General features: G+C 31.0%; 1 protein-coding gene across 18 annotated transcripts in view; it reads right to left on the bottom strand.

Annotated features, from left to right (window-relative positions):
• Window positions 1–399: 399 nt before the first annotated feature.
• ENAH (ENAH actin regulator) overlaps window positions 400–13,410 on the bottom strand; it is a 121,216-nt gene continuing 108,205 nt past the window's right edge. For 12 of the 18 annotated variants that reach the window (XM_031967037.1, XM_031967045.1, XM_031967047.1 and 9 more), the window contains 5 exons: window positions 12,802–12,868; window positions 8,901–8,963; window positions 5,021–5,099; window positions 3,597–3,654; window positions 400–2,804 (listed from right to left, as the gene is read on the bottom strand). In XM_031967037.1, coding sequence (XP_031822897.1) covers window positions 2,767–2,804; window positions 3,597–3,654; window positions 5,021–5,099; window positions 8,901–8,963; window positions 12,802–12,868 — 305 coding nt within the window. In that variant the 3' untranslated portion in view covers window positions 400–2,766. The remainder of the gene's footprint in view (window positions 2,805–3,596; window positions 3,655–5,020; window positions 5,100–8,900; window positions 8,964–12,801; window positions 12,869–13,410) is intronic. The other 6 variants (XM_031967035.1, XM_031967038.1, XM_031967040.1 and 3 more) reach the window with 1 other exon arrangement.

Below are 13,410 nucleotides of genomic sequence, written 5' to 3'. Positions count from 1 at the left end.
TAATTAGAAAGGATCCCCTAAACTGTACTCAGCTTAAGACATCCAATTTACAAAAGCACACACACAAAAAAAACCCAACAAAAAAACCCAACAAAACCAAAAAAAAAAAAAAAAAAAAAAAAAAAAAAAAAAAAAAAAAAAAAAACAAAAAAAAAAAAAAAAAAAAAAAAAAAAAAAAAAAAAAAAAAAAAAAAACTTGTAATATTCTGGTTTTAAGGACGTTAGTTTTTAACAATAAGGAAAATAACCTTAGCTTCTATTTTTCACTTTAATTACTGAAATCTCTGGCAATGACATATCTGTCTGTATGACAGCAAATGTTTACAGTAAACCTTAATTCAATCAAATTTCCTTTAATGAACAAATTTCAACAATCTGGGATAACATAAAACATAGATGAAAAGTAGCATGAATAAACATTGGGTTTTTTTTTTTTAATCCTTTTATATAGAAATCATGTTAATTTTTGACCAAGGCACAAAACGTTTAGTGCATAAACCAGTTTCTTTCAGAATTCACTATTTTAGTCTCTTGGACCACATGTACCCAATATACTATTCCACCAGGCTATTGAACTTTACTAACAAAATCAAACATGATTTCTGACCAGATTGGTAGGGGTGTGTAAACAATCTTATGATAAATGTGTGCTTAAAAAAAATTATGTGAACAAAGATGAAAATGCCTCCTATTACTTTTTATATAGAACAGTACTTTAAAAGCTTGCTTTTTATCTTTAATGCCTTCACTATCACATGCAGAATATAAACAGTCACTGGAAAGAAGAATTGTATACAATTATGATTAAGTCCCATCATAGTCTAGTCTTTAAAATGAAGAAGCAAGAAACATTTTTAAAGGGGAGAGAAGGGGACGAACATCATCAACCTTCCTTGAAGTGGTAAGTACTATGAATTTGCTTTGGTTAACTATAGGGGAATATGATACTTAAAAGCTTTCTGGCCTAAAAATGGAGAACCAAAGAATCTAAAAAGGCAAATTAAAATGCATTCTTCAAAATTCTATTACAATTTCTGAGCCTTAGAGACCTAAAAACAAATATGGCACTAAAACTGCATAGCCTGAATCAAGATATGGTGGGGAGAGGGTGGGACAGGAGAAGGGGTATGGGTAGATGTGATGGAATTTGATTTAGAACTATACTGATACCAACTCACATGAATCTTTTTTCCCACTTAATTTTACCACTTCAAAAGAAAAAGGTAAGAGAGAAGGTGGATTTTACACACACACACACACACGCACGCACGCACACACACGCACATGTACACACACACACGCAGAATTATTTCTTCCTTCCAGCAGCAAAATCTAACTTCATTCCCTAAGGAAAATGATGTATAATTTTTCATTACTTTCTATTTCCAGCACTTTTGTGAACCTAATATAATTCTTTTGCTTATTAATTTAGCAAAGCAAATTTCAAAAGTAGCCTTGAAGAGAAAGCCAGGAATATATATATATATATATATATATATATATATATATATATATATATATATACCTGGACATTTATATTCTGTATTATTGCAGGGACATGAATGTAAAGATTCCTAAATTCAGTGATCCAACTTTTTGAGTTCCACAGGGACAATTACATAATGTGAAACCCAGACCCAGAAGTTACCTAAGATACAAGTAACTTTAAAGAAAAATTAAGTACCTGGTTCTATTAACATGGTTACTCATTGAAGTCACAAAATATTCCTCATTATTATTCATGCACAAAATGTCTGAGAAAAATATATTGCAGAAAAATATTTAATTAATTAATTTTAACTGAGAAATAATTCCCCCCTTTCCTCTCACATAGTTTTTCCCCTTGGGGCTGGGCTTGGAAAGGCTACTAAATACTTGTGATGTGTACTGATTTTTGTAATAAAAAACAAACAAACAAACAAAAAAAAAAACAAAAACAAATTTTGTGTTAGTTGTTACATGTCCACATGTTTAAATCTTAAAAAAAAAAAAAAAAAAAAAAAAAAAAGCCTGGAAACCTACTTAAATCCATAACATAGCTGACCACTGATTGTATCATGTAGATTTGGTAAAGCATTGTAACAATGTAGGAAGGCATCTACATTTTTGAATTTTTAGGTGTACTTTTTGTTTTTAATCTACAAAACTGCATGAAGGCTAACTAGAGAGGCTTCCTATCGTTCCAGAATTCCAATCTGTACAAGCCATGTTTAGGTCACTTTCTTACAAATAATCACTTTCCATAAACACACACATTTCCATTTGTTCCATGTTTTATGATCTGAACCAATATATGTAATAATTCATGGAATATCAAATGTGATAGGAAGACAAAACCTGAGAAACATTTGCAGTACAACAAAATAACTTGCTAAATCCTTCATTAACACTGAAAACCTCTCTGAAAAGCCTTCTTGAACTTTTCTCTTCTTTGTTTTAACAATGAATTCTGAAGAAAAAAAAATGTGCAATTTTATCTTGACATGAGAATATTTCAATGCACTGTGATCTTGCCTGACAGGTGGATTTTCTGCATAATCATTACAGTAATTCTTAAGACTCTTTTCCATCCTGTTTGTAAAGGTCAGAAAAAAGCAGCAAACTGGGAGGGAAATAGCAGGTCATCGTAGATGTGTGACAGCTTTTATAATATGATGATTTTTCCCTCATTCCAAGTGTTTTTTTCCATTTTCTTCTAACAGCCCACAAAATGTAGTTACTTGATGTTTTCCGGTCAAAGTCTATCGCCTTAGTTTTACTTTTTTTTTATGCAGTATTTGATTTGCTGAGTTCCTGTCTGATTGCTGTTTAGAAAGGGGGAAAAAAAGAAACCATTAGTTATTATTCTAGATCAAATGATGATTTTTACAACTACAGACAATGACTAATTGATATTAAGCCAGTTTATAAAAAAGGATAGACAATAAAAAGATGATTAAGTTTCCAGGTAGAGAATTTGCATGATTTCATTTCATTTTTTATAATGGAATAAACACTTATTTATAGCAATAAGAGAGTGACCCATCACTTTTGCAGACAAACACTATGTACTCTCAAGGCCCTCAGCAGAACCTAAGGAAAAGTAGCTTATCTTATGGAGGTATTTTACATTTGCTGGACTCTTCACAGATGCCAGGAAGACCTGGATTCAAATTTTACCTCCAATACATACTATCTGCACATATTTCATTTCAAGCTAAAAATTCTACAATTAATTTAATTTTTGGGTGAGCATGCTGATGAAAAACAAATGTGGAAGTTTTATTTGAAAGGAACAATAAAGAAAGGCATCATCTTTTGAGAAGATTTTTGAGAAGAAGCCTTTGATTTTCATTTTACTATGTTTGAAATCCTACAAGATTAGAAATCACTACTGTATAAATTTCCCCTACTTTCAAAATATAAAGTCCCTCTCTTTGGGACATAAGTCTCTACTCTCAAGCTTAACCTAAGCCTAGAGATGAATGAGGACCTAAATTTAATTCAAAAGCAATTTTAGTTCTCAAGCAGTATTTAAATGATTATACAATTATTCATTTATATTTTTAATTGTTTTTTTTAAATTTCTTAAGCAGTATACATATTTAGAAACTCACCATCAATGAGCTCTTCTTTTAGTTTTGTTAATTCTTTTCTCATTTCATCTAAAATATCCTAAAATAAGCAGAACAAAGAAAATGAAAAAGAGGAAAATAAATCATAGTCACAGATTCTTTGAGAAAAATAATTAATCTCAGAATTTCTTTCTTTATTGGAACACAGCAAGAAGTAAAAGAAATTATATTTAAATTAAAACAATTATTTCCCAACCCCCCAAAAGGTATGGATCAGCAGATTTCTGGAGAATCCAGTTTTTTCTTCGTTTAATTTATTGCATTAATTCAAAAAGTGATAGGAAGGAGAAAAGAGCCAAGTAGTGCAAGCCAGAATAGCTGAACAGTTCGATCTTAAGAATATTCTTTAGTTAGAAATATTCAAAGCATTAAAGCTGAAAGGAACCATCTTCAACCTTCATCAAACAACCAATAACAAAAGCAGTTTCCTCAAAGCCAACTAGAAATGTTTAAACTAACGACTCCATTCCATCATTACCAAAGATTAAGAGACCACCATACTGGGTGCCTTAAAAGTCTTAGTGCAATTTTAAGACCTTGGGGACACTCTATATTTTGAAATTAAGAAAATCTAAGATGTGAGCCTTGACTATAGAGAATTATTATTATCATAATAAAATGATTCTCTACCAGATTGCCTTAAAAAACTTCCCCCTAAGACTTTTAATTTTATTTAAATTTATTACAAAATACAGAAATAGGTAATTGAAAACATGCATAGCTAAATTTTCTTTAAAATTCTAGATCCAAAAAAAAAAAAAAAAAAAAAATGAGCAAATAAAAATTATATCAAAAAATAAGGTAATTTAGATTGAAGCAAAAATGGAATTCAATCAGAAAAAAATGCTCAATTTACAAAACTTTGAAAAACAAAAATACTGCAAAAATTAAATAACCTCATTCTCAATATTATCTATACATCCAACCCTTTGATAATTCCTATTGTTTGCTATTAAAACCACATTATATCTGCATTTTTTAAAAAAACTTGCTTTCTGTTTAAGTTAAAATAATTTTTGATTTTTTCCCTGAAGATTCATTAAATGCATGAATGAAAGTTTTATTAGTCTTCACAAAATATAAAACTTTTTGATTAAAAAATAAACATAATTTCATTTGCTCAAAATGGGTATTTCACTTATTTTAACAATGATGTTGCCCTATTAAAACAACAGTAAAAGAGAAATGTTGAAAACCTTTTTTAATCATATGAACATTTATGAATATATAAATAAGAAAATCTAATTCACAAAAAGTTGTCATTGCTTAACTGAACATCAGAATGTTTAACTTTCTTTATTTTCACATTTATATAAGGTTACTCTGAAAGCTACTCTAAAGTACAATTGAAATGAGAAATAGAAACAGATGCAAATTATGAATAACTGCTAGTAAATACATTATACCTGCTTCAATCTGTCATAGTCTAGCCCTTCTGACTGCACTCCATTGGCACTGGGTTGCGCAGATGGCGTTGATTTTGGTCTATAGAAAGGAAATTTGGGGAAAAAACAAAAGTGAATTTTTCTTAAACTTTAACTTTAAATAGTTAACAAATGAATTATTTAAAACGAAACATTAAATTTAAACCACTAAAAATAAGGAAACTTTTTTTTTCTAAGTGGTTTCCTCTTTTTTTTTTTTTTCCTCTCAGGAATACCTGTTATTTGCTAATGGAGACAAGAAAATAACAGGCATGGAAGGTAAAAGAAGAGTGGAAAGTAGTTCTTTCAGAATACAGTAAGGAAAAAAAAAAATACAGCATGCTAGCAAGACAAATATCCCTTACAGGGACATTTAAATCAAAAGGGCAGCCCATTTGGCCACTATATCACACAGACTCTATTTATTTTCTTTTCTATCAAGTATGACTTAGAATCTAACATTTTTCTCCCAACAAGAGTAATTCAAAAAATTTGTGAGGAACATTAAAAGATAGTTTTCAAAATAAATGCTTACTGATTTGACTCAAAAAAAGTGCTGACAAAACTAAAGTTTGGATTTTGAGAAGAAAAGATATGTTTGTGGATAATTATCCAACTTCTTCCACACAAAAATTTTTGGGGAAACTCACCTGTTAAAATAGTTTAATACTTAACAAAATCAATGATGTAAGTGTTTGTTACATCAAAGCTGATAACTTCCCCTCCCTATTTTTGTGGACTCGGTCCAGTGTGATTCCAGTGTTCATCACCTGGTAGGGACTGTTTCAGTGACAAGATTTTTTGTACTTAACTAGTCTGATCTCGGGATAACAGCCCATCACCTGACAACAGCATAGCTGAAGCCTCTACAGTTTGGCAAACTCTACAGAGCTTGTGATTCACTGGCATAGTCTGAAAACATAGGGTTACTGCCATGTCACAGTGAAACACCAGACTAAGACTTCAGGGGAAGATCAACAAAATAAGCTTATGAAGCTGCATTTTAGTTACAATAAATCATACTTGCAAATAAAGTATCATATTCTTAACGAGTCCTCTTAAATTAATAACCTTTGTGCATGGTATAGATATTACTTGAATTACACTTTAACTCTGGGACACCGAAAAAAAACCATTTTAAAAACATTTCTAGCTTTTTGAGGTTAGCCACTCTACAAGTAATTACTCTTAAAAAATATTCACTTTAAAATATTTTGTTAAAAAAAAAAAAAAAAGATATAGCTGACCCTCTCATCTCACTGTGTTAACATTTTATTTTGTTTAAAATATAGAATCTATTGACCAATACATAGACATATAACTTCTGGCAATTAGGTACATTTTAAGCCAAACTACTCTAAAACATATTACTTTGTCTCTCTTTCCAAATTTGGCAAGAAAATAAAACCCTCAATATAAAATTCAATTATAGATGGTAGCACCTATTTAAAAGTTTAAAAAGTAATTAACAAGAGGAGTTCCACATATGAAAAATAAATTGAAGTAAAAAAGACAAGCCATACATTTTCAATTTAACAAGGCATTAAATGTTAGAAACTATAAGATCTATTCAATAGCTAAATCAGCTATTCACAGCAAAATAGTTTTTATAGAGTATTATTAAATCTGAATCTTTTAGTGTAATCAGATGATTTTTCTTTTTAAGTTTACAATTGTTTGACATCAAATCAGCAAAATTCTGCTCCTTTACATACCTACCAACACAGGCTGAAATGAAATGGAGGAGAAGAAAGAAGTCCTATTCTTTTGGATGAGAAAATGTTGCTCTTTCTGATGAGAGGCTTAATTTTACTATTTCCAATGTTTGTGCCACAAGCAAAAAGACTCATAACAATGAGATTTGGAAAAACATCTAATCCCAACCCCTCATTTTACAGTTGGAAAAATAAGAGGAAGCCCCTGTGTGCTTATATGACTTATCAAGGTCACAAAGGTAGTGAGTGGCAGAGCTGGGATTGGACACCAAGTGTTCCAAATCCAAATTTAATACTCTATTTACCATACCAGTAAATATTTACTGGGCTGTCACTGGATGGAAAATACTATAACATAAATATGTGAGAATTCATTTACCTCTGCAATTGTCTACAATTAGTACAAAATAATTAAGTATTAGTTGTATTTTTTAAAAATTCTCTTAATTTGTGTTTGTAATATATTTCTATCTATTAAGTTGAGCTCATCATTTTTTCTCACTTGACTTCCAAATGTAATACCCGAATCAACCATCAAACAAGATATCCTGGTGTAATAAGGAGTATAAAATAGTCTGTAGCTTTATTTAACAACAAACCAATTATATTGTTACATCGTATATTATAGTTGAAACATGCAGTTTTAAAAGACTTAACTCATGCTAACATGCAATCCACCACCAGCACCACCAGGATAATTAGCTAAAGGGGGGAACTTTTCATACTGAAGGAAAGAAGTAATCACCACTTTTTGGAAAAAATGCTTCAACCAAAGTATCAAACAATTTTTTTAGGGAAATGGGATAGCAAAGAATGTAGTGAATGTTTATTTACTTAAGAATGACTATGTTAAATGTCACTTTACTATGCTTATTTAAAATTCCATTTGCAGCTAGCAAATTAGATTTAGTCAGAATTAAGTTCTGAAATTATAAATTAAAACATATTGTTTAATAAGAAAAAAATATACTACCACGGGTGTTTTTACTACCAAAAATCACTGGAAAATCATTTAACTGTATCACAAAATGTGTGAATTTGATTAAGAACACCTTAACTGTCACCTAATATCACAAAATGGTTTCACAAATCTCAACAGCTATTGTAAATATTTTAAAGAACAACAACAAAAATCTACTGGAATCCTACCTTCATTAGCATAAGAACAAGGAAAAATAATTTGGCTTCAGGGACTGTTCCCATTTTGTGGGAAAGGAAAAGATGTGGCAAGATATCTACATTATTTACACCTACAAAGAGAACAGTCCATTGCTAGAATCAGTTAAAATAAAAGAGAGAGATAAAGCTATCTTTGAAAGCTCAACGATCTTTGTAGGCAGGATCAAATTCATGATCAAAAGGCAAAACTTTAGATGAACATTAGTCTATTATTTTAAATGGTTCAAAAAAAAAAAGCCAATTCTAATTTTAGTACATAATATTAATTGCTAAATTAAGATACTATTTACCACTAAGCAACTCCAAAATTGAGATTCTCATCAAAATGCAAATGTGCGAAATATTGCCCTATATTCAGCCTTCAAAGTTATTTTACAAATACAATAATGCATTTCTCAAAAATACAAAGTTTATTTAATGTTGATAGTTCTCATAAGATTTCTAGCTTTATTTCTCATGTAAATTAAATTTTATAAATCATAAAAAGTGCAGCTTTAGATACGTATCCTAGTGATAACACTTTATGGAAGGCAAATATAAGGTTTTCCTTACATTTAAAAAAAGGGCTAGGCTTTGGTTCTCTTAAATTCCTATACTGTTATTCTCTTGTTCTCAAACTCAAGTATTGTCTTCAAATGGAAAGTTAGTGGGCCAAAACATACACTTTTCAATAATTCTCTGTAGTATGAACACAGATGATCACTAGTACACCCTATGATGAAAATATTATCACAACATAGGACACATCAGCTTATTTACCAGCTAAGTGACTAGAAAGGAAGAAATAACAGCAAAAGTTTTCAATTAAGCTTTTGAACTCTTAGAAATGAATTTTACCAAGTAAAAAAAATGTCATTAAGAAAAAAAATTTTTTGTGGTGATTACCAATCCATGTAAAAAAAGCTCAGCCCTATCCTGAATACATGTTATTAAAGAGCTCAAATCACAAAGTCACAGCAGGATGATACCTGTGTAATGAATCATAGGACCTGTTGTCAAAAACAATCTGATTTTTCCTTGGAGAATCCCGTCTATGAAGGGGAAAAATCATTTAAAAGGGTATACAATAGTATGTTTTTAAAGTTTTTTTTAACGGTACTGTTTTATAGGTCTTGCTTTCTGCAAGTTAACAAAGTAAAGAGTAACAGAAGGCAATAAATAAAGCCTTTGAACAAAAATCAGGACATTAAAAAAAATTTTTTTATAAACATTGAAGAAATTCTACTTACTTTTCATCTTTAATAATGTAAAAAAAAATCTTGATGTACAGATTATTTTTATGGCTCACTGCCATAAGAAAGCAGTCTGACACCACCACAGATCAACCAAAATAAAAGCTGTTTATGGATATACCTTTTCAAATAAGTACAAAGCTCTATACTTTAAAGTACCAGTCAAGAATCTTTTAAACATGTATTCAATGATGCAAAATTATCTTTAACAAAAGGTACAGGTCCCATTTTCATCACATTTCAAACAGATTACTAAGTAAACACTTGAGAAAAATCAAGCGAACAACAATGCATCAAAGAATATATAAATTGTTTTAGGGACCTTAAACTCAAGTCAACAAATTAAAAGTGGTTTTATTCTAAAACACTTTTCCTCTTCAACTGTTGATTGACACTTTGACTTAGGTACTATTTTAAATCATCTTACACACACACAGTCACACCCCATAATCACTATTCCTTATATTTCAGAAAGATGAGATGCAATTATAAAGAACTATCCAATACTTTTGATTCTTTCAGATTTACACAGTATCTTACCTACATTATTTCAATCGATCCTCAGAAATAAAGGGTAATGGAACAGCAACATGTATGTATGAATTACTTGTGAGAAGGGAAAAGAGAAAGGGGGGGGGGGGGAGAGGAGGAAAAATGGAAGGCAGGTAGGTAGAGTAATGGATGGAGGAGAGAGAAGCAACAGTAGTCCAAGGAATCAATCTACTCAATGAAGTAGTCCGAGGAATCAATCTATTCAATGAGCACATGCTCCAGAAAAGTGAAAGCTGTCAGCTAAACCTTTAGTCATTCTCAGTTCTCCTGTTTTACTCCCAGTGTACTTTGCTGTGTGGGGTATGACTCTAGACCAAAGCTTCTTAAATTGAAAGTGAGGTTTGCAAAATTATGATTTATTATCAGAAAATGTTGGATTGTATACTCATTATATACATCTGTATAGCTGGCTTAGGGGTAGAGGTGGGGGTGTGTAGGACAAGTTCTACTCTAGATCCCTCTTTTCATCACGGCTATGGAAAGTCCTTTCAGAATCATGGTACTACTGAGAGAAGAAGCTGTAGCTGGACTTCTTAACAACTTTGGCCAACTAGAAAGCCCTTCTATATGTATATATTCCTAAAGAAAAAATAATTATGAGGCAGTGTTAGCATCATTAAATAGAATCAAATTTCTGTATGCCATTCCTCAATCTATGAGAAGTCCTGCTTTTAGCCTGTTGCCCGATTGCTTGGTGAGAAGTAGTGCCCCCTTCCCCACTCCATTCACATTTAATTATTTCCATAGCAATGACCTTGGATTCCTCTAGTCTCGAATACATAATGACTTATCAAAAAATCCAAACCTTTTTCCAGTGGTAGCTTTAAAGAAATTGTTCTATATTTTATGGGTGATTCAAAGTCGTTTCAAAAGCAATTTTGACTAATCATATATGCTGATTTTAGAACTTGATTCACTTTGTCCCACCCCATCCCTTCTACTACTGTGTTATATGTATGTTACAGGTTAGGAAGAAATATAAGCTAGCAGACTGGCCTAAAAGTGACTGATTGGCCTATAGCCAGAGAAAGAACCTGAACTTAGGCTTCACCTGACTCCCAAATGTAACACATTCTTCCACTATGCCAGATAAAAGAAAATCTGGATTTTCTAAAGGAAAATTTAAGAAAAAGAAAAAAGTTCTGTCCCAAAGCTATTAATAGCCTAAAACACCTTTTAATTAAATATATTACCTAATAGGACATTTCTAAAGTAATACAATTGAAAAAAAAAAAAACAAAATACCAACAATAGTCCTGTGATTCTAGTCACGGGGAAACCTAGAAGTGTCTTAATCTGTAAAATGAGGCTAAAAATTACTACATTACCTCATGGGTTCTGTGAGAAAACATAAGCTTTTATTACATTAGTAGCAAGAAAATCATAAACATTTTTTAAAAAGCTATACCACTTTTAAATTTCTAGCACGATATATACATGAATGCACAAACAATTGCATATATTTATCCATATGAAGAAGGGGGAAAGGAATAATTAAATGTAATACAACACATATTTGCAAAGTATCTATTTTTTGTATGACACACAGCTAAATTTCATTCCAGGATTAAGTCTCACATGTTAACATATTAATGAGAAAAACTTAATAAGAACACTTCTCTAAATGGCAAATTTTTAAAGCATCTATCAAGAATTTTTTTTTAAAAACAGCCTAAATGCTCTCAGAAATGTATAAAAATATAATTTCGTTTGCTAATTATGCCATTCACAGAGATGAGAATGGCATTTTTCAATGCCTAACACTTGAATTACACAGAAATAACTAAGATTCCTGGGGGAAAAACACAAGGCCCTATACTATCTATGAAAATCAGAAAGATGGGCTACATGGAAACTTCCAATCCAACAGTTGGGGACAGGCCTTCACCACATGAGATAAATCCTCGGAAGTCAGTCCTCTACTCATTTAGGTCAGCCCATTCTCTAGCAGGCAATCTGGCAACTCGGATCTCAAAAATACAATGACCATACTTGCAAAACCAATGAGGACACACTCTGACAAATGATAGCTTTTTGGTATTGTCTTTTTTTTTTAAATCACTTCCATTTTTTTTTTTTTTAAATCAAGATAATCCCACTGACCTTATACATTATTACAAAAAGCATAAACATTATCTGAAAGGCTATTTCATTAAGACACTTGGAAAATAAATGGAATAGTTTTTATCACTGGTTAGGAATGTTATTAACACCTGATCTTTTAGTAAATGTAGAAAGCACCCTATATCGCAGAAAACACAAATGTACTAAAAGATTGGTCTACCCAAAAGACTGTGTTGACAGCAAGATTTCCTATGTGATAGGGAATAAAATAAGGATACCATCTGACAGTCATACAAATACTGAGTATGCTGGTTAATTACATTATAGAGATTTAGAAAAAAAATGGGCAAAAACATTTTACTCACAATTAAAAAATGTAAGGTTTTGGGGAACTTCAAAAATTGTGTCAGACAATACCAATCTACCTCTTGCAAAAGAAACCACTCACAAAACCAAATAAAAAAATGGATTTAGCACATGCCAGATTCATGAAGATTTTAAGATATCTATCTTATACTTTCCGATCTGCTAGATTTCTAGATTCAGAAGTCAAGTATATCTAACTTGGAGTAAAATTTGGCAAAAAGCTCAAGGCTTTACCTGCAAAAAGACCATGGTAAAAAGTACTTTGTAAAGAACAGTTTTTCCCAAGGAATTCTGTTTTCTGACAGAGGTAATATAACTAGAACTCTATTGTAGCCAAAGGAATTTCATTTTTTCAACATGAAAGATGCAATATACTATAATTAATAATCCCACCAAAAATGTCAATTTTTGGATAAGGGTGTGGGGTAGGGGTGGAGAAGAGATGATGAAAATAGGCATTAATATGCTTTAAATGATGAAGTAATGCACTAACTTCTGCTATATCAACTTAATGCTTTCCTCTCTTTATCCACATCTCTAAAATCTATTTAAAAGGTTTTCATGTTTTAAACTGAAGTTTTCACAAAACTACTTCTAAAATTTCTCAGACAGTATGACATGGTATTTTAAAACTGTTACTAATGCAAAATGGTACCTGGAGATAACAGGTGACTTGCTGCCATTCATTGTATTCGTTCTTTCCCATGGTTTTCTTGTTGGTTCTTTAAAAGAAAAGACACGTTTTCATAAATATTTTAAAATTTAAAAAACAAAATACTTAAAATATTTATGCAAAAAAATTAAACCATCATGTTTCAAAAAGGCAAGATTTCCATTTTGAAGCATTTAAGAGATCTTTTCAAAAGGTTCCTATAGCTCTAAATCCTATGAACCCATTATTTTGCTGTTCCCATTTAAGAACTAAAACTCAAGATTATATTGTGACAATGGGTGCAGGATAAACCGAGATATATTTTATTCTACCAATGACTTCCTTTTTGGGAAGGGCAAGATAAGTGAGATATTAGAGACATAGAATACTATGGCCAAGAGTAGAGATCCAAACCCAAGACACTACTGTGAATACTCTGTAAGGAACTTCTTGAAATTTTATTCAATAAAGACTTAGACAGTAGTATAAATGGATGAGTGCTTAAACTTAGACAATTTTGACAAAATAGACAATTTTGAATCTGAGATCATTGAATTTGGGATATTTGCAGAATGCTACATGGAAGTTAAAACTTCCATGGGGTCTTGAAAT

This window comes from Sarcophilus harrisii, chromosome 4 (genome assembly GCF_902635505.1).
Source record: "Sarcophilus harrisii chromosome 4, mSarHar1.11, whole genome shotgun sequence".
NCBI classification, from domain to species: domain Eukaryota; kingdom Metazoa; phylum Chordata; class Mammalia; order Dasyuromorphia; family Dasyuridae; genus Sarcophilus; species Sarcophilus harrisii.
Note: the sequence above shows the minus strand (reverse complement) of the source record. Positions and strands in the feature narration are given on the sequence as shown.